Genomic DNA, 24,737 nt, shown 5'->3' with positions numbered 1-24,737 from the left:
CAATTGGAGGGCGCGGCTGGAGTTCTTCGCGTGCCGACTGGCCGATCTGTCTGTCCATCATACAATCGCCCCGCCTCTCACAATGTATCCAATGTCCAGCTGCTTTTGCAGCAGCTCCCCAGTGGAAGTCAGAATGTGGGTACCTTCGTTCCGTGTGTGTATGTAACTCTAAAAACAAAACAATGCGTTATTATTTTCTCTTAAAAATGTATTGTTTCCAAGTGCCACTCTGGCTGGGTGAATCCATCTTGCAGACAAAGAAACTACCGTAAATGCTGCTGCAAGCGTTGGCTTTACTGACGCTGATATAGGTTCTCTGTTACACCGTGCTGTCATTTTTATGAGTACATTCTGTGATCTGTTTTATGCATTTTGGAAGCCAGCAAATATTTTTCAAACGTGAAATGTTTTTAGTGTTTCCTACCATGAAAACAGATCAAATATTTATTCTGATTGAAATGCTACATGTAAAGAAAAAGTACAATTGTGTACATAATAATTGATTCATATGGAATTTACACCACAAAAGATAAAGTAAGTAATCTCGTTCTTGGTTGCATTATTTATTAAATTGCGGATTTGTTTTCTGAGTGCCCTTGGGTGCACATGATTTAATAAATTGTGACTTGTTCTGAGTATAGCTCCATGACATTTTGCCAACTGTATATAAACAATTAACAGTAATATTCTGAATTCATAAGCTTTCCAGCTGGATTTGCTCCGATGCTTTGGCAAAATTGCTTATCGGTGAACTGCCTAGAGGTGTTCCAAAACTGTAGAAATTACACAACTCGTTTTAATCCCCTGTCCCCAGAAACGTCTCATTTTCTCTCATATCCATCTTCATATCCAAAGAAAATAAAGATCGAAGGAACAGTGCAAACAACAACTAGCATTCATAAAATGCCTTTATTGAACATGACTGACCCATGGTGATTCACAGAAGTGTAATCATATGAAAAAAAGGATGCTGAGCCAAAAACATGCAGATAAGAGGAAGGAGGTGTGGTATAGTGTTGAGATTGGGAAAGGTATTGCAGAATTTAGGGCCAAAATAGTTGAAGGTATGGCTAAACATGGTGAAGTGAAAGGAGAGTGAAATGCATAAAATGCCAGATTTGGAAGAGTGAAGGGTTCTCAGTGGGTTGTGGCACTAGAGTCCATTATGGAGACAAGGAAGACAGGATACTGGAGAACAGGATAAAAGCAGCAGACGTTTACTGACCAGAGAATGGAACGTTCACCAAGAGCACAGACATTGAACCCAGCAATGACGGCTATGGATAGGAGTTCCAACAACAATTAGATTGAAGAAGGAATGGAAGTGGGTAATGTTACTCAGGGGGAGTAAGGTTACTGGCAAGGATATTTGCCTCCTCACTCTCCACGGGAGTCGTACTGGAGGATTGGAAGGAGGTGAATGTTGGTCCACTTTTCAAGAAGGGTAATAGGGAAATCCCTGGCAATTACAGACCAGTCAGTCTCCCGTCTGTGGTCAGCAAAGTTGTGGAAAGAATTCTGAGGGATAGGATTTATGACTATTTGGCAAAGCAGAGTCTGATTAAAGGCAGTCAACATGGCTTTGTGAGGGGCAGGTCATGCCTCACAAATCTTATTGCGTTCTTTGAGGAGGTGTCAAGACAGGTCGACGACAGTTGAGCAATGGATGTGGTGTAAATGGATTTCAGCAAGGCATTTGATAGGGTTCCCCCTGGTAGGCTCATTCATAAAGTCAAGAAGTGTGGAATACAGAGAGATTTGGCTATCTGGATTCAGAACTGGCTGGCTGACAGAAGGCAAAGAGTGGTTGTAGATGGAAAGTATTCTGCCTTGAAGACAGTGTTGATTGGGCTCTGTTCTTGGGCCTCTGCTCTTTGTAGTTTTTATAAATGACTTTGGTGAGGAGGTTGAGGGGTGGGTTAGTAAATTTGCAGAAGACACAGAGGTTGGAGGTGTCGTTGAGAGTATAGAGGGCTACTGCAGGCTGCAACGCAACATAGACAGGATGCAGAGCTGGGCTGAGAAATGGCAGATGGAGTTCAATCTGGTTAAATGCGAAGTGATGCATTTTGGAAGGTCGAACTCGAATGCTGAATATAGGATTAAAGACAGGATTCTTGGCAGTGTGGAGGAACAGTGGGATCTGGGTGTGCAAGTATATAGATCCCTCAAAGTTGCCACCCAAGTGGATAGGGTTGTTAAGTAAGCATATGGTGTTTTGGCTTTCATTAACAGGAATATCGAGTTTAAGAGCCGCGAGGTTTTGCTGCAGCTCTACAAGTCCCTGGTGAGACCACACTTGGAATATTGTGTCCAGTTCAGGTCGCCCTACTATATGAAAGATACAGAGGCTTTGGAGAGGGTTCAAAGAAGGTTTAACAGGATGCTGCCTGGACTGGAGGGCTTGCCTTATGAAGAAAGGTTGAATCAGCTCTGACTTTTCTCTCTGGAGAGAAGGAGGAAGAGAGGAGACCTGATCGAGGTGTACAAAATAATGAGAGGAATAGATAGAGTCAATAGCCAGGGCAGGATTGACTGGTACGAGAAGTCATAGTTTGAAGGTATTAGGAGGAAGGTATAGAACATAGAACATAGAAGAATACAGCACAGTACAGGCCCTTCGGCCCTCGATGTTGCGCCGATCCAAGCCCACCTAACCTACACTAGCCCACTATCCTCCATATGCCTATCCAATGCCCGCTTAAATGCCCATAATGAGGGAGAGTCCACCACTGCTACTGGCAGGGCATTCCATGAACTCACGACTCGCTGAGTAAAGAACCTACCCCTAACATCTGTCCTATACCTACCCCTTCTCAATTTAAAGCTATGCCCCCTTGTAATAGCTGACTCCATACATGGAAAAAGATTCTCACAGTCGACCCTATCTAAACCCCTAATCATCTTATACACCTCTATCAAGTCACCCCTAAACCTTCTTTTCTCCAATGAAAACAACCCCAAGTGCCTCAGCCTTTCCTCATACGATCTTTCTACCATACCAGGCAACATCCTGGTAAACCTCCTCTGCACCCGTTCCAGTGCCTCCACATCCTTCCTATAGTATGGCGACCAAAACTGCACACAATATTCCAGATGCGGCCGCACCAGAGTCTTATACAACTACAACATGACCTCAGTACTCCGGAACTCAATTCCTCTACCAATAAAAGCCAGTACGCCATATGCCTTCTTCACCGCACTATTTACCTGGGTGGCAACTTTCAAAGATTTGTGTACATGGACACCAAGATCCCTCTGCTCATCCACACTACCAAGTATCCGACCATTAGCCCAGTACCCCATCTTTTTGTTACTCTTACCAAAGTGAATCACCTCACACTTAGCTACATTGAACTCCATTTGCCACCTTTCTGCCCAGTTCTGCAGCTTATCTATATCCCGCTGTAACCTGCCACATCCTTCCTCACTGTCAACAACTCCTCCGACTTTCGTATCATCCGCAAACTTGCTCACCCAACCTTCTAACCCCTCCTCCAGGTCATTTATAAAAATGACAAACAGCAATGGTCCCAAAACAGATCCTTGCGGAACACCGCTAGTGACAGCACTCCAAGATGAACCTTTGCCATCAACTACTACCCTCTGTCTTCTTCCAGCCAGCCAACTCCTAATCCAAACCTCCAACTCACCCTCAATGCCATACCTCCGTATTTCTTGCAGTAGTCTACCATGGGGAACCTTATCAAACGCCTTACTAAAATCCATATACACCACATCTACTGCTTTCCCCTCGTCCACCTCCTTCGTCACCTTCTCAAAGAATTCAATAAGGTTTGTGAGGCATGACCTGCCCTTCACAAAACCATGCTGACTATCCTTGATCACATTATTCCTATCCAGATGTTCATAAATCCTATCCCTTACAATTCTCTCTAAGATTTTGCCCACAACAGAAGTGAGACTCACCGGCCTATAGTTGCTAGGGTTATCCCTACTCCCCTTCTTGAACAAGGGAACCACATTTGCTAGCCTCCAATCTTCTGGCACTACTCCTGTAGACAACGAGGACATAAAAATCAAGGCCAATGGCTCTGCAATCTCCTCCCTTGCTTCCCAGAGAATCCTAGGATAAATGCCATCAGGCCCAGGGGACTTATCTATTTTCACCCTTTCCAGAATTTCCAACACCTCTTCTCTACATACCTCAAAGCCATCCATTCTACTTAATTCTGACTCAGTACTCACATTGACAACAATGTCCTGTTCCTGATTGAATACTGACGAAAAGTATTCATTCAGTATCTCCCCAATCTCTTCAGCCTCCACACGCAACTTCCCACTACTATCCTTGACTGGACCTATTCCTACCCTAGTCATTCTTTTATTCTTTTATAAAGGAGACGTCAGAGGTAGGTTCTTTATGCAGAGAGTTGTGAATGTATGGAATGCGTTGCCAGCTATGGTAGTGGAAGCAGAGTCATTGGGGATATTTACGCGACTGCTGGACATGCACATGGATAGCAGTGAGTTGAGGGGTGCATAGGTTGTTACTATATTTTACATTCAGATTAAGTCTTGGCACAACATCATGGGCCTAAGAGCCTGTTCTGTGCTGTACTTTTCTATGTTCTAATATCAGCTTAGCAAGTAGGGTGAGTGGAGAGATCTGAATGTGAGTGTGCACCAGGCCTTTCCATCCTCTCTATTGATGTACCTTCTTTATTCATTTCATTTCTTTGTGTAGAATGGATTAGCCTCCATTCCTAGATGTGGCTCGAGCAGCCTATTAGCCCTACATCTCTCTGCTATAGGAAGGATGTTATGTAACATGAAATTGTTCAGAAAAGAATTACAAGCAAGTTGCCAGGGTTGGAGAGTTTGAGTTATAGGGGGAGGCTGAATAGGCTGGGCTGAGGCATAACCTTATAGAAGTTTATAAAATCAGGAGGGACATGGACAGGATGAACAGCCAAGGTCTTTTGCCCAAGGTAGAGGAGTCCAAAACTAGATGGCATCGGTTTAAGGTGAGAGGGGAAACATTTAAAAGAGACTATGGAGGCTGGTACAATTACAACATTTAAAAGGCATCTGGATGGGTACATGAATAAGAAGGGTTGAGAGGGATCTGGGCCAAATGCTGACAAATGGGAATTAGATTAGGATATCTGGTCGGCATGAATGAGTTGGACCGAAGGACCAGTTTCCATGTACAACTGTATGACTCTATGACTCTGCCAAAACAGTCTGCTGCCAATGAGTCATCTTGTGGGAGAGCTATCGCCAGTTTACTTTCACCAATGGCACCTGTATTCTCCATCCACTCTTTCCCACCGCTGTCCAACTTCAACTCCAACAATGAAATTTGAGCACTTGCTTACCTCTGATATTTCCATCCTTCTGCTTGCCTATGAAACTAGACTAAACCAATCTTCCTCACCTGTCCTAAACCTGACCCTGCATCTCTTGTTGCTCTTCCATTTTGTTTCCAACCCTCACCTTCTTCATAAGATCATTCGACTTCTGCCATTACCCCTTTCCCACTAAACTGAAGATGACTCAACACCTTCCCTTTCTGACCATTTTAAATGGCCTGTCTTCAAGGTTCTATTGTGTTCCTTTCACCTTTTCCTCAAACGTTTATGCCCAGTGAAACTGTGCTTGTAAACTGCCGATCTATTTCCAATTTAGGGTGTAGGTTTGCTATCCATGGATATCAAACCTACAGCTCAGCGAGCAAACCTACACCCTGAACCTCAACCTGAGCTACAAACCTTATTTCCAATTTCTTTTGTCTCCGAATGTTGTGATTGGATTGTTGCCTCACAAATCCTTGCCTAAGTTTATCGTAACTCTGTGACCTCGACAACCAAGTCCCTGGGTTTGCCACAGTTTTGAAATGATCCTGAATGAAAGCACAAATTAGATCCAGTTGGGAAGTTATCATGGTGTACTATTGCTCCTTGCCTTCATGTAAGGAACTTTGCAATTACTTACATGACTCAACCCCAGATCATCCTCCTCCAATGTCTCTCCTCTTTATTCCACCATGAGAAATTTCTCTCAAGTGCTTTTTATGACACTTTTTTCCGATCTGTTAATTAGATTGTTTTCAGAAGTAACATCTTATTCCAACCCACATTATTACCTTTAGGACCTTCCATGGATTGAAACCTGATCCAGTTCTTTTCTTCATTGAAATGTGGTCCTCTGATTAAATCTTCAGTTATGAAGGTGCTTCGACACGGACATTGAGAATATCTGCTCCCATGTCCCCCCTTAACCTTATCCCATCACTATATCATCAGTTTTCTGGCCTGATATTCAGTCTTGACAAGTTGTCGTATCCTCCATTCTCATGTCCAATCAATGCCATAAATTGAAGACGTCTGTTCACAAATTTGGAGTTCTATTCAGCCCAAACAACATTTCTCATCTTAACTCTTCTCAAGCATAAAGACTTTCATCTCCAAAACATAATCTGCAAATGCTCCTCAAACCATCTGTTCCTTTTCCTCCTATTTTCAGGCATCTCCTCATTCTATTGCTTGCAAAACCCTGCCTTAAGAGTCGTAAACATCTAGAACCTTAGGTCCATGTATGTCTTCCTTTAAGAGTTAACTTAAAAACTACATTCTGACCAAGGTTTTCACACTCCCATCAAGCACTCTTTCTCAGCTTCAGAACTATCTGTTTCTGATTCCGCTTGTGAAGCACATGAAAAAACTTTTTCTCTATTCTAGGCACCAAATAATTGCAAGTTATTTTTGTTGCAATTGAAGACTTCTTTGCTTGACATCTGTCTCCCCACCACCTACAGACAACGCAAACAGGATCATGAAGTAACTGAATAAGAAATCAAAGACTTGTAGTAGAAAACAAAAAAAAACTGCAGCTGCTGGAAATCCAAAATAAAAACAGACCATTCTGGAAGTACTCACCAAGGTCAGTCAATGTTTCCTAAAAACTTTGGCCTTTGAATATATACACCATTAGTGTTGATTGCATAAGCCCTTGAGGGTTGTAAAGAACAGATCATCAAAGTCTGTTTAAAAGTCTCTCTTTCATTTTGAGACTTCTCATTAACTTAATGGTTATCGTTGCAAAACAGTGTTATTGCAAAATTCAACCAGTTACAAACACGCTCGAGGTTATGTTTGTTGCTGTACAATACACACAGATAATACGACACAACATATATTGGATAGAGAATTAATGTGGATAAAACAGTAAGTCATTAATTTTTATTCAACGGTGGAGAAACATAATCCAGAATATAAGCACCTCACATAACAATCACATTGTGTCTCCAATTGGTTTAGACACTTGTATAAGATCTTACTAACTGTACAAAAATCAAAGACTTAGCGTGATGTCAATTTATACAACAGAAAGCCCGCAGCTACAGAATAAATTAAACATGTAAATAGAATTTGAAAGATCTAAGCTATAATTGAGAAGCCTCTCACAAAAAGCTTTTCCCAGAATGTGATCAGAAAGCCATAAAACAGAAGAGCACAAGGAGGTCTTTTGTCCATCAAGTCTGTTCCACCATTCAATAAGATCACAGCTGATCTGATAAGCCTCAAATGCACTTTCTTATGTTTTCTAATAACCCTTAACTCCCCGACTAATTCAATCTGTCTGTCTCAACCTTGAATATACTTAAAGATACAGTCTCAACAGGTCTCTGTGGTAAAGAATTCCACAGATTCACTCCCCACTGAGAGAATAATTTCCTCCTCATCTGTCCTAAAGGGACGACATCTTACTCTGAGATTATGCCATCTGGTTCTGGACCTCTCCAATAAGGGGGAAGAACATTTCCACATCTACCCTCTCAAGCCCCCTAAGAATCTCGTATGTATCTATAAGGTTTCCTTCCATTCTTCTGAACTCCAATGAGTGCAGGCCCAATTTGTTCAACCTCTCCTCATTTGGAAAATCCTTCCTTATCGGGGATCTACCTAGTGAACCTTCTCTGGACTGTCTCCAATGCCAGTATATATTTCCAACACTGTGCAGAGTGTTCCAGATGTGGCCTAACTAGTACCTGTATAGTTTAAAGATAACTCACTCATTTTTAAACTCCATTTCCTTTGATCTAAACGAGTATTTTGTATCAACATTTACTGTGAAAAAGGACATGAAAGATATAGAATGTAGGGAAATAAATGATGACATCTTGAAAAATGTCCACTTTACAGAGGAGGAAGTGCTGGATGTCTTGAAATGCATAAAAGTGGATAAATCCCCACAACCTGATCACGTGTACCCGAGGACTCTGTGGGAAACTAGGGAAGTGATTGTTGGACCTCTTACTGAGATATTTGTATCATCAATAGTCACAGATGAGGTGCCGGAAGACTTGAGGTTGGCTAACGTGGTGCCACTATTTAAGAAAGGTGGTGAGGACAAACCAGGGAACTATAGACCGGTGAGCCTGACGTCAGTGATGGGCAAGTTGTTGGAGGAAATCCTGAGGGACAGGATGTACATATATTTAGTAAGGCAAGGGCTGATTAAGGATAGTCAATATAGCTTTATGTGTGGGAAATCATGTCTCATAAAGTTGATTGAGATTTTTGAAGAAGTAACAAAGAGGATTGATGAGGGCAGAGCAGTAGATGTGATCTATATGGACTTCAGAAAGCTGCTCAACAAGGTTCCCCATGGGAGACTGGTTAGCAAGGTTAGATTTCATGGAATACAGGGAGAACTAGCTATTTGGATACAGAACTGGCTCAAAGGTAGAAAACAGAGGGTGGTGGTGGAGGGTTGTTTTTCAGACTGGAGGTCTGTGACCAGTGGAGTGCTATAAGGATCGATGCTGGGTCTACTACTTTTTGTCATTTACATAAATGATTTGAATGTGAGCATAAGAGGTACAGTTCGTAAGTTTGCAGATGACACCAAATTTGAAGGTGTAGTGGACAGCGAAGAAGGTTACCTCGGATTACAACGAGATCTTGATCAGATGGGCTAATGGGCTGAGAAGTGGCAGATGGAGTTTAATTTAGATAAATGTGAGGTGATGCATTTTGAGAAAGCAAATTTTATCAGTACTTATACACTTAATGGTAAAGTCCTAGGGAATGTTGCTGAACAAAGAGACCTTGGAGTGCAGGTTCATAGCTCCTTAAAAATGGAGTCACAGGTACATAAGATAGTGAAGAACGTGTTTGGTTTGCTTTCCTTTATTGGTCAGACTATTGAGTACAGGGGTTGGAAGGTCATGTTGTGGCTGTACAGGACATTGGTTAGGCCTCTGTTGGAATATTGCATGCAATTCTGGTCTCCTTCCTATTGGAAGGATGTTGTGAAATTTGAAATGGTTCAGAAAAGATTTACAAGGATGTTGCCAGGATTGGTGAATTTGAGGTATAGGGAGAGGTTGACTAGGCTAGGGCTGTTTTCCCTGGAGCATCGGAGGCTGAGGGGTGACCTTGTAGAGGTATACAAAATCATGTGGAGGAGTCCAGAACCAGAGGGCATAGACTTAGGGGGAGAGGAGAAAGAGAATAAAAGAGACCTAATAGGCAAGTTTTTCAAGATAGTGGTGTGCGTATGGAATGAGCTGCCAGAGGAAGTGGTGGAGGCTAGTACAATTGCAACATTTAAAAGGCATTCGGATGGGTATATGAATAGGAAGTGTTTGGAGGGATATGGGCCGGGTGCTGGCAGGTGGGAACTAGATTGGGTTGGGATATCATTGATTTATGTTGTACTCTTCTCTGTTCTTTGGAAAGCAGGATCTTTTGATGTGGAGCTGCAGCATCAGAAGTAGAAAGGAAGAATTTGTATTTCTGTTCTGTTTTTCATTTCCTTGGAGCAGGGTATCCTAGGTAATTTCACAACATGCAATGTGTCTTACTTTGAAAGGTAAACAGGAAAATGTCGGCACATGTCAGCAAGTCCAGCACCCCACTATCTTGCAGGGTGCACAAGATAATTTATACAGGTGGTTCTCCTATAGCACGTGTTTCTACAACTCAAATTGACTATAACATGATTGCCGAATTTACACCTATATTTGTAGAACATGGTTCTGGCCCCATTAGTTTAAATGGTGCTCGGATTGCACCTATTTTCTTATAAAGCGAGATCGCACGGGAACTGAACTATGGCATTTTTAGAGAACTACCTGTATTATATTAAGGATTGAGGTTTCAGATATGACACTAGATGCCTGGAGCTAGTGGTAAGATCCGGTAGATATGTACTCAATTCAGAAATGTTAGAAATGGGGAAAATGGGGGAGGCAGTGGCATAGTGGTGATGTCACTAGATTAGTGAATTAGAGGAACAGGCTAATCTTTTAGAAACATGGGTACATACCCCATCAACGCAGCTGGTGGAATTTAAACTAAATAAATAAATCCGTAATTAAAAGCTAGTCTAATGGTGAGAAGAAATGTTGCCAATTGTTGTAAAGATTCATCTGCTTCACAAATGTTCTTCAAGAATAAAAATCTGTCTTCACCTGATCTGACCCAGGTCCACAGCAATGCGGTTGATTCATTAGTGACCTGTGAAATGGCCTATCAAGCCATCTGTTATTTCAAACTGCGACATCGTCTAAAACAAAAGACACTGGGAGTGTTTTTTTTTAAACCAGCATTGTCGACCCTTCAGTGTCCTCCTTACCAATATCTAGGGGTACCTGCTGAAATTGGGAGTACTTTTGACGAATTCTGCCATATCAGTCATGAGTGGTGATAGACAATGAACCTAAAAGGAAAAGAGGCCTTCATAAATTTCCCCATTCTCAATGATGGGGGAGCCCACCATGTCAGGACAAAAGACAAGGCTAAAACATTTGCATCAATCTTCAGCCAAAAGTGCTGAGTATATGATCCATCTCAGCTTCTTCCTGAGGTCCCCAAAATGACTGGTGCCAATCTTCAGCCAATTCAGCTTACTCTGTATAATTTTAAACATAGCTGAAGACATTGGATACTGGAAAGGCTTTGGGCTCTGGCAACATTCCATCGACAGTAATGGAGATTTGTGCTCCCGAACTTGCCTTACCCAGAGTCAACCTGTACTACTGCAGTTAAAACTGGCCTCTGCCTAGCAATGTGGAAATTTACCCAGCTGTGTCCTGTCCACAAAAAAGCAGAACAACTCCAAATTGGCCAATTACCACCCAATCAGCACACACTTAATCTATAGCAAAGTATTGGAAGATGTAATATTGCCAAGTGACACTGCTCAATAATAACCTGCTCACTGATGCTCAGTTTGAGTTCTGCCAGGGGCACTCAACTTCTCACACCATTACAGCCTCAGTCCAAACATGATCAAACATGAACTCCAGCTGAGAAAGTGAGACTGCAGTTGACATCGAGACAGTATTTGACTGAGAATGCCATCAAGGAACTCCAGAAAAATTGAAGCAAATGGGAATTGGGAAAAACTTCACACTGAGAGGAATCATACCAAACCCAAAGGAAAGTGGTTGTTACTGTTGGAGGCCAACCACCTCAGTTCCAGAATATCTCTGCAGGAATTCCTAGGCTCAGCGCCAACTGTTTTATCAATCACTTTCCCTCTGTCCCTAAGTTAGAGGTAGGTATATTTACAACAGTCATAATTTGTAACTTCTCAGATACTTTAACGGTCTGTGTCCAGGCGCAAAGAAATCTGGACAATACCCTGTCTTGGGCTTATAAATAACAAGTTATTTTCTTGTTGCACAAGTGCCGGGCAATGACCATTTTGAACAAGAGATTATCTAACTAACTGTTCTTGACATTCAAAAGGCAATACCATTGCTGATATCAACACTCTGAATTTCACTATCTGCCAGAGACTGAATTGGATTCGCCATTTAAACAACATGGCTACAACAGCAAGTCAGAAATTCAGTAGTAAGTAATGTATCTCCTGTCTATCCGAAGCCCATCCACCAACAACATGGCCCAAGCCGGGAGTGTGATAGAATATTCCCTAAGTGCTCAGGTTATGCAGCGCCAATGGAGTTCATGTGGTTTGGCACTATCCATTTGGTTGACATCCATCCAATGCCTTTGGCATTCACTCTCTCCATCAATGATATTTTATGGCATGTACCAACTGTAAGATGCATTGCAATAACTCAATAAGGCTTCTTTATCAACAACTTCTAACTTTGTGACATCTGCCACCTAGAAAGACAAGGGCAGCAGGTACATTAAAACTCTACCACTGCAAGTTCCTCTCAAAGCCATGCACCATCCTGACCTTAAATAATGTTGCTGTTCGCGAGGTTTGAGAAGATTTGTAGCTCAGGTTGAGGTTCTGGATGTAGGTTTGCTTGAACCTTCCAGCTCAGTGAGCAAATCTACATCCAGAATGTTGCTGTTCTTTCAGTGTCACTGGGTCAAAGACCTGAAACTCTTACGTAAATGTCACTGCACCCAATGGACCTCAGTGGTTCAATAAGATGGCTGACCACCATGTCAAGGGCAATTAATGAAAAACGATACATACTGGCCCAGCCCCACCCTGTGGATTAATGGCTTAAAAATGTTGGCTACTGGATAGAAACCACGTATAGGCATAAGGTAACGTGTCTATATAAGATTGGGAATTTGCACAGAATTGAAGCTGAAGGGTTTGTACCTGTGTTGTATTGTTGTGTGTATATTGTACTGTATGAATTAACTTTAATTTCCATCAGCTGTCGTGGGGCAGGGAGGTGGGAATGGGATGGCAGATTTGACCCTATATCGCCAGATCATTAATCTGGCCCTCAGGATTATTGGCCTCATCATTAGAAGAACAATTATTGCTGAAATACAATGTAGTTAGAGGCTGAAGCGACCCGTCAAAATAGTAATGCAAGTAAAAGGGAGTGAAGACATGTATGAGAACGATACAGATAACATTTTATTCAGGGGGCAATGGAAGGGGGAACGAATGTGAATTCATATTTTCTTCAGAGAATCAGTAATAGCAGAATCTTCTCTATTTTCTCTATCTAGAAGGTGCAGTATGTCGATTGCAACTATTTACTGGAAACACGACCCAGTGGTGTACACATGGCTTCATTTCCATTGTGTTAGAGTCATAGAGATGTACAGCATGGAAACAGACCCTTCGGTCCAACCTGTCTATGCCGAGCAGATATCCCAACCCAACCTAGGGCGGCACGGTGGCACAGTGGTTAGCACTGCTGCCTCACAGCACCAGAGACCTGGGTTCAATTCCCGCCTCAGGCGACTCTCTGTGTGGAGTTTGCACGTTCTCCCCGTGTCTGCGTGGGTTTCCTCGGGGTGCTCCGGTTTCCTCCCACAGTCCAAAAATGTGCAGGTTAGGTGAATTGGCCAAGTTAAATTGCCCGTAGTGTTAGGTGAAGGGGTAAATGTAGGGGAATGGGTCTGGGTGGGTTGCGCTTCGGCCGGTCGGTGTGGACTTGTTGGGCTGAAGGGCATGTTTCCACACTGTAAGTAATCTAATCTAATCTAATCTAGTCCCACCTACCAGCGCCCGGCCCATATCCCTCCAAACCCTTCCAATTCATATACCCATCCAAATGCCTCTTAAATGTTGCAATTGTACCAGCCTCCACCATATCCTCTGGCAGCTCATTCCATACACGTACCACACTCTGCATGAAAAAGTTGCCGCTTAGGTCTCTTTTATATCTTTCCCCTCTCACCCTAAACCTATGCCCTCTAGTTCTGGACTCCCCGACCCCAGGGAAAATACTTTGTCTATTTATCCTATCCATGCCCCTCATAATTTTGTAAGCCTCTATCAGGTCACCCCTCAGCCTCTGATGCTCCAGGGAAAACAGCCCCAGCCTGTTCAGCCTCTCCCTGTAGCTCAGATCCTCCAACCCTGGCAACATCCTTGTAAATCTTTTCTGAACCCTTTCAAGTTTCACAACATCTTTCCGATAGGAAGCAGACCAGAATTGCACGCAATATTCCAACAGTGGCCTAACCAATGTCCTGTACAGCCACAACATGACCTCCCAATTCCTTTACTCAATACTCTGACCAATAAAGGAAAGAATACCAGATGCTTTCTTCACTATCCTATCTACCTGCGTCTCCACTTTCAAGGAGCGATGAACCTGCACTCCAAGGTCTCTTTGTTCATGCGGAATTTAAAGAACTTTCAGGTTGGTCTGTGGAGAGAATGTGTATCTCGAACAAACAGAAGCGGGAATACTATCGGAATCCTGTTCAGGCAGAAGCAATTGTCCGTTGGACGTGTATTGCAGCAGTTAAAAAACACGAAAGATGGAAGGAAATGCGGGTCAGCTCACAACTGCAAGAATTACAGGGAATGTACTCGAATTAAAACGGTGTTTCTTTAAAAAAAATCGTTCTTAATCCTTTTTTTGGGAATGTAGCAGTTTGGAGCGCGGGTGAAGACAGTTAGCCTGCAACCCCCTTGCCTGTGCCTCCCTCCCTCCCACCACAGCTGGAGTTGGGTTCTTTGTTCCTGCAATTTCTCGTTTGAGCATGGAGCGTGCGATCCTTTTTTCGACCCAAGTTAAAGGTTTAAATCCGCTTTCAGAGCATGTCACCTCTTCAAGATATCGACCTCCAGTTACGGCTGCATTTAAGAGTGCCCGCTTTTCGATGGAGCCCAGAGGGATTTGTTTTGGGGAGCAAAGGACACAGACGCGTGCCGGCTTGTCATCTTGCGGGTTTCTCTCCTTCAGCTCTTCACGGATGGAAAGGTCTGTTTAAAAAGTGAACGTGCTGCTTTTTTGGCGACACCGCTAACCGGGTGATTTTGTGCTCGACTCTAAATAAGGCACTTTCCCAGGAAACTGCAGAAGGTGACAACCTTCCGGATTGAGCGTGTACAAACTGAAATGGACATTACCTTCGGTTTGCCATGTCATGCGAAAGGTCTATGGATCAACCCGCTGTTGAAGACTTACCTCCCAAGTTATCGCTGTTTAAAAAAAAGCTCTCTTCAACCCGGGAGCTTTGAAAGATAATTGAACTTCAAGCCAGCAAAGGGAGGTTGGAAACGGCGGAGTGCAAACTGCTCTTGTGATTCTGTTTTGGTCACTGTTTGAGAGAGGGAAGCCCCTTGCACTGGTAAACAGAGCTGGCAGTCTGCAGACACGGTCATCTCCGCCCCACAGGAGGTGAGGATAAAGCACAACATGACCATCCGTCTCCTGAAGTGAGCTACTTTCACTGCAAAAGCGTCCAAAACTTGTTAAAGGCAAGCAGTAAGGCCTGGATCAACCGCTCGGAATAAGAGTCTGCAGAAAGGACAGAGAAAACCTTCATACCCACCAGTACTCTCAGTACCAGGATTTATTTCACCCCTGTGTAACTAGTTACATGATTTTCCAAACCCAACTTAGCAACAATGCAGTAAACCACTGCAAAACTTGACTGAGAGATACATGTCCATCTTCTGCACATGAAACGTGGACAGTCTTAGTTCGGAGTGGGATCTAATTGTTGACTCTAGTGCTTTTCAGAAGTTTGTGGTGTCCAAATTAAGGGCAACCTTTGAGACTTTCCGACCCAAAAGAGACCAGGCTAAACGAGAGGAGTCAGACCTCCTCAGATCTCCCAGCTCTCTCACCAAGGGAAGAGAGTCGCGAGGAATAATTTATTTTGGAACGGGCAGCTCTGGCCAATTGGGGTTAAAGCGTTAAATCAAGCTGGACGGTTGATTGATGAGGGTCCGGAATATTTACAGAAATTCCAGGGATGCTTTGACATAATCGCCGAGAGAGAAAAAAGTGGCATCCGGAGCTGTCTGGTTGAGGACATAGTTCAAATAGTTTCAATCATCTGCTATGTGGTGCATGTGTTGTTTTGTAGGAAATCTGCTTTTAATACAGTACTCATTAAAACCTGTCAACGGGACGGGAAGGGGGCTGTTTTCCCCTTTTTTTCTCAGCTTAAATTGGACGGGATTTAGTAGAGCGCTCTCAGCTCGCTTTCCTTCCAGTGTCAATGCAGAGTGCTCCAGCTCTCCACGTTCATCTCTAATCATTCCTACCTCAGCTTCTCCCCGGCAAGCTGACTTCAAGATGCTTTCTCGCTTTCTGACTGAATACCTGAGAGCCCATGAAATACTCCGCTGCTCGTGAATATGTGAACTGAGAGAGCCAGTGTTTGACGAAGCTTTTGTGGAGTCAACGCTGTGAGTTCAAATAAATGTTGGTGGCCACAGCAGAAAGGGAAGGAAGAGGTGTTGAGTTCCTGAAAGCAAGAGGAAAAAAATCTCCTGAGGTGAAGGGAGCTGCTGTAGTGGGCCATCGACAAAGCCATTTAATGCCGGGATTGTTGGAAACTGTGTGAGTGAGAAAGAGAGAGGAGAAGAGGGAGTGATGATGGAGACAAGAGTTCGGCCATGGGGACAGCGAGCAGATGGAGCTGCAAGAGGCTGACAGGGCACAACAGCTGAGAGCCGAGAGAGTGTCCACTGTGCTGTTGGAACCTCCTTGATCCTTGTGGAGGTAGAGAGCCCCACATCCCCTCAGCTTGACCAACAGAGAGTGACAGAGAGAGAACCCAGCAAGCAAAAGGATGGCCCACTCTGGAGCAAGCCCATCTGCTTTCAGGGAGGATGCTGACACCGCGCTGTACTGGGAAGCCGCGGGCAACCTGTCGGACGGCGTGTGGCTGGTGAACGGTAGCCAGGGGCTGGAGGATGTGGGCCAGCCCGGGGCCTGGGAGTTGCTCATGGCCTCGGTGTACTGCGTGCTGTGTGTGCTGGGCCTGGCCGCCAACTCGCTGGTGATCTGTCGGCTCGGCCAGGCGGCCGGGGCCAGCACAGTGGCCGGGGTGTACGTGCTGAACCTGGCGGTGGCCGACGGCCTCTTCATGCTGGGGCTGCCCTTCCTGGCGGCGCAGCTGGCGGCGCGGCGCTGGCCTTTCGGAGCGGCCCTCTGCCGCCTGGTCATGCTGCTGGACGCCCTCAACCAGTTCGCCGGCGTCTTCTGCCTGACGGCGCTGAGCGTGGACCGCTACCTGGCGGTGGCCCGGCCGCTCGGCTACCGCCGCTGGAGGAGCCCGAGGCTGGCGCGGGGCCTAGGCGCAGGCCTCTGGGCCTTGGCCTTGGTGCCGGCGCTGCCCGTGGCCCTGTACTCCGGGGTAGTGGGCAGCCCCGGGCTCTGCGTGCTGGCGTGGCCGGAGCCTGTGTCCGCCTGGAGCGCCGCCTTCATCCTGTACAGCTTCGTGCTGGGCTTCCTGCTGCCCTTCACCGCCATCTCGGTGTGCTGCGGCCTGCTGCTGCTCAGGCTCCGGGCGCGGGCCCAGGCCCAGGCCCAGGCCGCGGCCGCCTCCCCCGAGAGCAGGCTCACCACCCTGGTGCTGGCGATGGTGCTGGCCTTCGCTCTCTGCTGGCTGCCCTTCTACACCATTAACCTGTGCCTGGTGTGGCAGGCCCGGCCCCCCAGCCCGCCCGTGCTCCGCCTCTTCCAGCTGCTGGTCGCCCTCTCCTACTCCAACAGCTGCGCCAACCCGCTGCTCTACATCGGCCTCTCCGGCCGCTGGCCCCGCCGCAGCACCGGCCCCGGGGCTCCCGGGACACACACCGGCACCGAGAGCCTGGCCAGCGGCTCCGCGGGAGGCCTCGGAGAGTGACCATGGAGGGCGGCCTTTCTCATCCGCCCCCTCCCCAAAACACACAGCCCAGTCCCACTCCCCCTCCCCAAAACACACAGCCCAATCCCACTCCCCCTCCCCAAAACACACAGCCCAATCCCACTCCCCTTCCCCAAAACACACAGCCCAGTCCCAATCCCACTCCCCCTCCCCAAAACACACAGCCCAATCCCACTCCCCCTCCCCAAAACACACAGCCCAATCCCACTCCCCTTCCCCAAAACACACAGCCCAATCCCACTCCCCTTCCCCAAAACACACAGCCCAGTCCCAATCCCACTCCCCCTTCCCCAAAACACACAGCCCAATCCCACTCCCCCTCCCCAAAACACACAGCCCAATCCCACTCCCCTTCCCCAAAACACACAGCCCAATCCCACTCCCCTTCCCCAAAACACACAGCCCAATCCCACTCCCCCCTCCCCAAAACACACAGCCCAATCCCACTCCCCCTCCCCAAAACACACAGCCCAATCCCACTCCCCCCCCACCCTAAAACCCACAGTCCAATCCCACTCCCCCCTCTCCAAAACACACAGCCCAATCCCACTCCACCCTCCCCAAAACACACAACCCAATCCCACTCCCCCCTTCCCAAAACACAACCCAATCCCACTCCCCCTTCCTAAAACACACAGCCCAATCCCACTCCCCCTCCCCACAGCCCAATCCCCAAAACACACATCGCAATCCCACTCCCCCCACCCCAAAACACACAGCCCAATCCCACTCCCCCCACCCCAAAACCCACAGTCCAATCCCACTCCCACTCCCCAAAACACACAGCCCAATCCCACTCACCCCTCCCCAAAACACAGACCCCAATCCCACTCCCCACCTCCCCAAACACACAGTCCAATTCCACTCCCCCCAAAACTCACATCCCAATCCCACTCCCACCCAAAACACAGAGCCCAATCCCACTCCCCCCAAAACTCACAGCCCAATCCCACTCCCCCCTCCCAAAACACACAGCCCAATCCCACTCCCCCTCCCCAAAACACACAGCCCAATCCCACTCCCCTTCCCAAAACACACAGCCCAATCCCCCTCCCCCTCCTCAAAACACACAGCCCAATCCCACTCCTCCCCCTCCTCAAAACACACAGCCCAATCCCACTCCTCCCCCTCCTCAAAACACACAGCCCAATCCCACTCCTTCCCCTCCCAAAACACACAGCCCAATCACTCTCCTCCGCTCCCAAAAACACACAGCCCAATCCCACTCCTCCCCCTCCCCAAAACACACAGCCCAATCCCACTCCTTCCCCTCCCAAAACACACAACCCAATCCCAATCCCCCGCCTCCCCAAAACACACAGCCCAATCCCACTCCCCCTTCCCAAAACACACAGCCCAATCCCACTCCCCCTTCCCAAAACACACAGCCCAATCCCACTCCCCCTCTCCAAAACACACAGCCCATTCCAACTCCCCCCTCCCAAAACACACAGCCCAATCCCACTCCTCCCCCTCCCCAAAACACACAGCCCAATACCCTTCCCCCTCCCCAAAACACACAGCCCAATCCCACTCCTCCCCCTCCCCAAAACACACAGCCCAATCCCACTCCTCCCCCTCCCCAAAACACACAGCCCAATCCCACTCCTTCCCCTCCCAAAACACACAACCCAATCCCAATCCCCCGCCTCCCCAAAACACACAGCCCAATCCCACTCCCCCCTTCCCAAAACACACAGCCCAATCCCACTCCCCCTTCCCAAAACACACAGCCCAATCCCACTCCCCCTCTCCAAAACACACAGCCCATTCCAACTCCCCCCTCCCAAAACACACAGCCCAATCCCACTCCTCCCCCTCCCCAAAACACACAGCCCAATACCCTTCCCCCTCCCCAAAACACACAGCCCAATCCCACTCCTCCCCCTCCCCAAAACACACAGCCCAATCCCACTACCCCCTCCCCAAAACACACACCCACACCTACAGTCCAAACCCACTCACCTTCTCCCCAACCCACAGACACCTACAGCCCAATCCCACTCCCCCCTCCTAAACCCATACACACCTACAGCCCAATCCCAATTCCCCCCTCCCAAACCCCCAGACACACCTACAGCCCAATCCCAATCCGCCTCCCCCTTCCCAACTCACACACACATCTACAGCCCAATCCCACTCCCCCTCCCCAACATACACACACAGACCTACAGCCCAATCCCACTCCCCCCTCCTAAACCCATACACACCTACAGCCCAATCCCAATCCGCCTCCCCCTTCCCAACTCACACACACATCTACAGCCCAATCCCACTCCCCCTCCCCAACATACACACACAGACCTACAGCCCAATCCCACTCCCCCTCCCAAACCCACACACACACCTACAGCCCAATCCCACTCCCCCTCCCGAACCCCCACACACACCTCCAGCCCAATCCCACTCCGCCCTCTCCAATCAACAGACACATACATCCCAGTCCCACCCCCCTCCAAAACACACACACACCTACAGCCCAATTCCACTCCCCCCACCCCAACCCACACAGACATACAGCCCAATCCCACTCCGCTCTTCCCAACACATACACAGCTACTGCCCAATCCCATTCCCACTCTCCCCCCAAAACACACTCACACACCTACAGCCCACTCTCACTCCGCTCTTCCCAACACATATACAACTACTGCCCAATTCCATTCCCACTCCGCCCCAACACACAAACACCTACAGCCCAATCCCACTGCCCCCTCCCCAACCCACACACATACCTACAGCCCAATTCCACTCTCCCTTCCCCAACCCACACACACACCTACAGCCCAAACCCACTCCCCCCTCCCCAACCCACACACACACCTACAGCCCAATCCCACTCCCCAACCACCCCACACACACTGACAGCCCAATCCCACTCCCCTCTCCCCAAACCCCACACACACACCTAGAGCCCAAACCCATTCCCCAACTCGAGGAGAAAGTGAGGTCTGCAGATGCTGGAGATCAAAGTTGAAACTTTATTGCTGGAACAGCACAGCAGGTCAGGCAGCATCTAGGGAACAGGAGATTCGACGTTTCGGGCACAGGCCCTTCTTCAGGAATGACAGGCTCCTGAAGAAGGGCCTGTGCCCGAAACGTCGAATCTCCTGTTCCCTGGATGCTGCCTGACCTGCTGTGCTGTTCCAGCAATAAAGTTTCAACCCATTCCCCAACTCCCCAACCTACACACACACACATACCTATAGCCCAATCCCACTCCCCCTCCCCAACCCACCATACATTTACAGCGCAATCCCCACTTCTCCCTCCCCAACACACACCTATTGCACAAACCCACTCCCCCCTCCCCAACCCACACACACAATCTACAGCCCAAACCCACTCCCCTCTCCCCAACCCACACACACACACTGACAGCCCAAACCTCCCCAACACCCCCGTGCACACCTACAGCCCAATCCACCCCCTCCCCAACCCAAACACACCTACAGCCTAATCCCACTGCCCCCTCCCCAACCTACGCACACACCTACTGCCCAATCCCACTCACATCTCACCAACCCATACACACACACCTACAGCCCAATCCCACTCCCCCCTCCAGAATCCACACACACACCTATAGCCCAATCGCACTTCGCTCTTCCCAACACATATACAGCTACTGCCCAATCCCATTCCCACTCCCCCCAACACACAAACACCTACAGCCCAATCCCACTGCCCACTCCCCAACCCACACACACCTATGCCCAAACACACTTCCCCCCTCCCCAACCCACACACACCTACAGCCCAAACCCACTCCTCCCTCCCCAATCCCCACACACACCTACAGCCCAATCCCACTCCCCCCTCCCGAACCCACACACACCTACAGCCCAATCCCACTCCGTCCTCTCCAATCAACAGACACATACATCCCAGTCCCACCCCCCTCCAAAACACACACAGACATACAGCCCTATCCCACTCCGCTCTTCCCAACACATACACAGCTACTGCCCAATCCCATTCCCACTCTCCCCCCAAAACACACTCACACACCTACAGCCCAATCTCACTCCGCTCTTCCCAACACATATACAACTACTGCCCAATTCCATTCCCACTCCGCCCCAACACACAAACAAACACCTACAGCCCAACCCCACTGCCCCCTCCCCAACCCACACACATACCTACAGCCCAATCCCACTCTCCCTTCCCCAACACACACAAACACCTACAGCCCAATCCCACTCCCCAACATACACACACACACCTACAGCCCAAACCCACTCCCCCCTCCCCAACCCACACACATGCCTACAGCCCAATCCCACTCCCCAACCACCCCACACACACTGACAGCCCAATCCCACTCCCCTCTCCCCAACCCACACACACACACACCTAGAGCCCAAACCATTCCCCAACCTACACACACACATACCTATAGCCCAATCCCACTCCCCCTCCCCAACCCACACACACCTACAGCCCAATCCCACTCCCCCTCCCCAACCCACCATACATTTACAGCGCAATCCCCACTTCCCCCTCCCCAACACACACCTATTGCCCAAATCCACTCCCCCCTCCCCAACCCACACACACACACTGACAGCCCAAACCCACTCTCCCCTCCCCAACACCCCCGCACACACCTACAGCCCAATCCACCCCCCTCCCCAACCCAAACACACCTACAGCCCAATCCCACTGCCCCCTCCCCAACCTACGCACACACCTACTGCCCAATCCCACTCACATCTCACCAACCCACACACACACACACACCTACAGCCCAATCCCACTCCCCCCTTCAGAATCCACACACACACACCTATAGCCCAATCGCACTTCGCTCTTCCCAACACATATACAGCTACTGCCCAATCCCATTCCCACTCCCCCAACACACAAACACCTACAGCCCAAACCCACTCCCCCTCCCCAATCCCCACACACACCTACAGCCCAAACCCACTCCCCCCTCCCCAACCCACACACACATCTACAGCCCAAACCCACTCCCCACTCCCCAACGCACACACACACCTACAGCCCAATCCCACTCCCCCTCCCCAACCTATACACACACCTACAATCCAATCCCACTCACTTCTCACCAACCCACACACACACACACACCTACAGCCCAATCCCACTCCCCCTCCCCAACCCACACACACATCTACAGCCCAAACCCACTCCCCCCTCCCCAACCCCCACACACACCTACAGCCCAATCCCACTCCCCCCTCCCCAACCCACACACACACACCTACAGCCCAATCCCACTCACATCTCACCAACCCACACGCACACACCTACAGCCCAAACCCACTCCCCCCTCCTCAACCCACACACACACCTACAACCCAAACCCACTCCCCCCTCCCCAACCCACACACACATCTACAGTCCAAACCCACTCCCCCCTCCCCAACGCACACACACACCTACAGCCCAATCCCACTCCCTCTTCCCAACCCACACACACACCTACAGCCCAATCCCACTCCCTCTCCCCAACCCACACACACATCTACAGCCCAAACCCACTCCCCCCTCCCCAACGCGCACACACACCTACAGCCCAATCCCACTCCCTCTCCCCAACCCACACACACACCTACAGCCCAATCCCACTCCCCCTCCCCAACCCACACACACACATTTACAGCCCAATCCCATTCCCCAACCCCCACACACACCTACTGCCCAATCCCACAGCCCATTCCCCTCCCCATGAGCTCTCCTCCTCAGGAGTGAATCCTCGGTCTCGGAACATCCCGCAGATAGGAGCTCACTGAACTTAGAAACTCTGGCTCGACACAGGCTGGATCTGTCAAACACACGCACAGACCCCCAAACACACACACACACACACAGCTACGGCTACACTCACAGATACACGTACATAGACACATACACACACATACATGTACACAAACGCATAGACGTTTGGTCCAAATTGATTCCACTACAACGAAATCACAAGGACTATCATTCCTGGGCTAGGCCTTTGGGAACTTTAATTGTTTGTCTAAGTTGTTGCTAAAATAAATATGTTAACACGGAAAAGAATTGGAACTTTGGACTGGGCTGTACTGAACAATCTGGCTCACTAGGGCCGCGCTGATATTGACACTATATCAGTCAGTACCTGTTGTAATATCATCACAGTCTCATTTATACCACAGCATTTACAGTGGGAAGACTGCGGGTCAGAGGGGACGTTGGTTCCGCTGCCTTATTAATGCCGCTCAGAAAACTGCAGAGTGCCTCACAGAAAGTGAATGATGTTCACTGACTGGGTCTGTTCGTGAAGATATGAAGACCAGGAAGAAGCCCGGCCCAGTGCCACTTCAATCGGAATCAGTGACGGATTGGGGAGGTGGGGACTCACTGGAGTGCAGTAACAATTGTCTGTGCTGTTGGGGGAATCGATCCACTCCCACATATAACCAACTCGCGAAGGGGCCTGCAATGAATTGAGTCGTTGACTTAATAAGAGAAAACGGTGCAGACGACCCCCTAAGCAGTGAATTCCATTTGCAACAGACTTTTTTCTTAAAATCAAATGATGCAAATATGGATTAAGCTTACTTTGTAAAGTTCTCAGTGTGCATGAAATATAATTCATTGTACAATTTACTATTTTACAATTAAAATTGACCTTCTCACGTTTCCATTGCACTCACTCATCAACGTCCGAACTGTAGTTTTCACAACTGTCCCAAATGTTTTGCCTGCTCAGGGCGGGAGCTCATAACCCTGGTCTGGGAAGCCTCTGACAAATTCAAAACTGCACATGGGAGAACAGAATTGTGTCGCTTTTACACCCTGTTATTGCAGGCCTTCGGTCTCAGAACAAGAACGCGTGTTTCCGAAATACTTCACCCGGTCATGAGAAATTTGCCTCTTAACCAACTTTTGAATGGGGCTAGTGTTTTCCAAAAGGCAAGCAGTCAAACGGAACGGCAGCGAGAAAGATTTGGTGTTCGAACGGAAAGTTCAGTCACCACAGGTCTATTCGCTCGGGAAACCTTAAAGAAAAGTAACTGACTTCCTGATGAATTGCGTTCCGTTGCCCCTAATTTGTGTGTGTGTGTATGTTTGTCGGGTTTTTTTTTGAATTGTAGTTGTTAGTTGAGCGATCGGTTGCGTTTTAAGGTGGATCCGCCCTCAAAAAGCTAAATTATGTTTCCTGCATCCTCAGCAGTTTATTCAATAACG

At 48.1% G+C, this 24,737-nt stretch overlaps 1 protein-coding gene and 1 long non-coding RNA gene across 2 annotated transcripts; both read left to right on the top strand.

Moving 5' to 3' along the window:
- The first annotated feature begins 127 nt into the window (after positions 1–127).
- Positions 128–24,188, top strand: LOC148145324 (uncharacterized). The gene is made up of 3 exons (XR_015761421.1): positions 128–534; positions 6,705–6,906; positions 23,702–24,188. It is a non-coding gene; the product is annotated as an uncharacterized LOC148145324 (long non-coding RNA).
- LOC122562203 (somatostatin receptor type 5-like) lies at positions 15,393–17,579 on the top strand. Its single transcript, XM_043714883.2, has one exon. It carries the CDS (start codon positions 16,467–16,469, stop codon positions 17,523–17,525), a length of 1,059 nt encoding a protein of 352 aa, XP_043570818.2. The 5' UTR covers positions 15,393–16,466; the 3' UTR covers positions 17,526–17,579.
- Positions 24,189–24,737: the final 549 nt, after the last annotated feature.

The sequence above is a fragment of the Chiloscyllium plagiosum genome, unplaced genomic scaffold (assembly GCF_037043375.1).
Source record: "Chiloscyllium plagiosum isolate Xiang-an unplaced genomic scaffold, Cpla_swu_hap1 HiC_scaffold_25, whole genome shotgun sequence".
Classification (NCBI taxonomy): domain Eukaryota; kingdom Metazoa; phylum Chordata; class Chondrichthyes; order Orectolobiformes; family Hemiscylliidae; genus Chiloscyllium; species Chiloscyllium plagiosum.
This window is presented reverse-complemented; position numbering and strand designations above follow the sequence as displayed.

What these genes read in the sequence shown, in the direction of transcription:
- LOC122562203 (XM_043714883.2), top strand. Translation starts at nt 16,467, where the DNA reads ATGGCCCACTCTGGAGCAAGCCCATCTGCTTTCAGGGAGGATGCTGAC.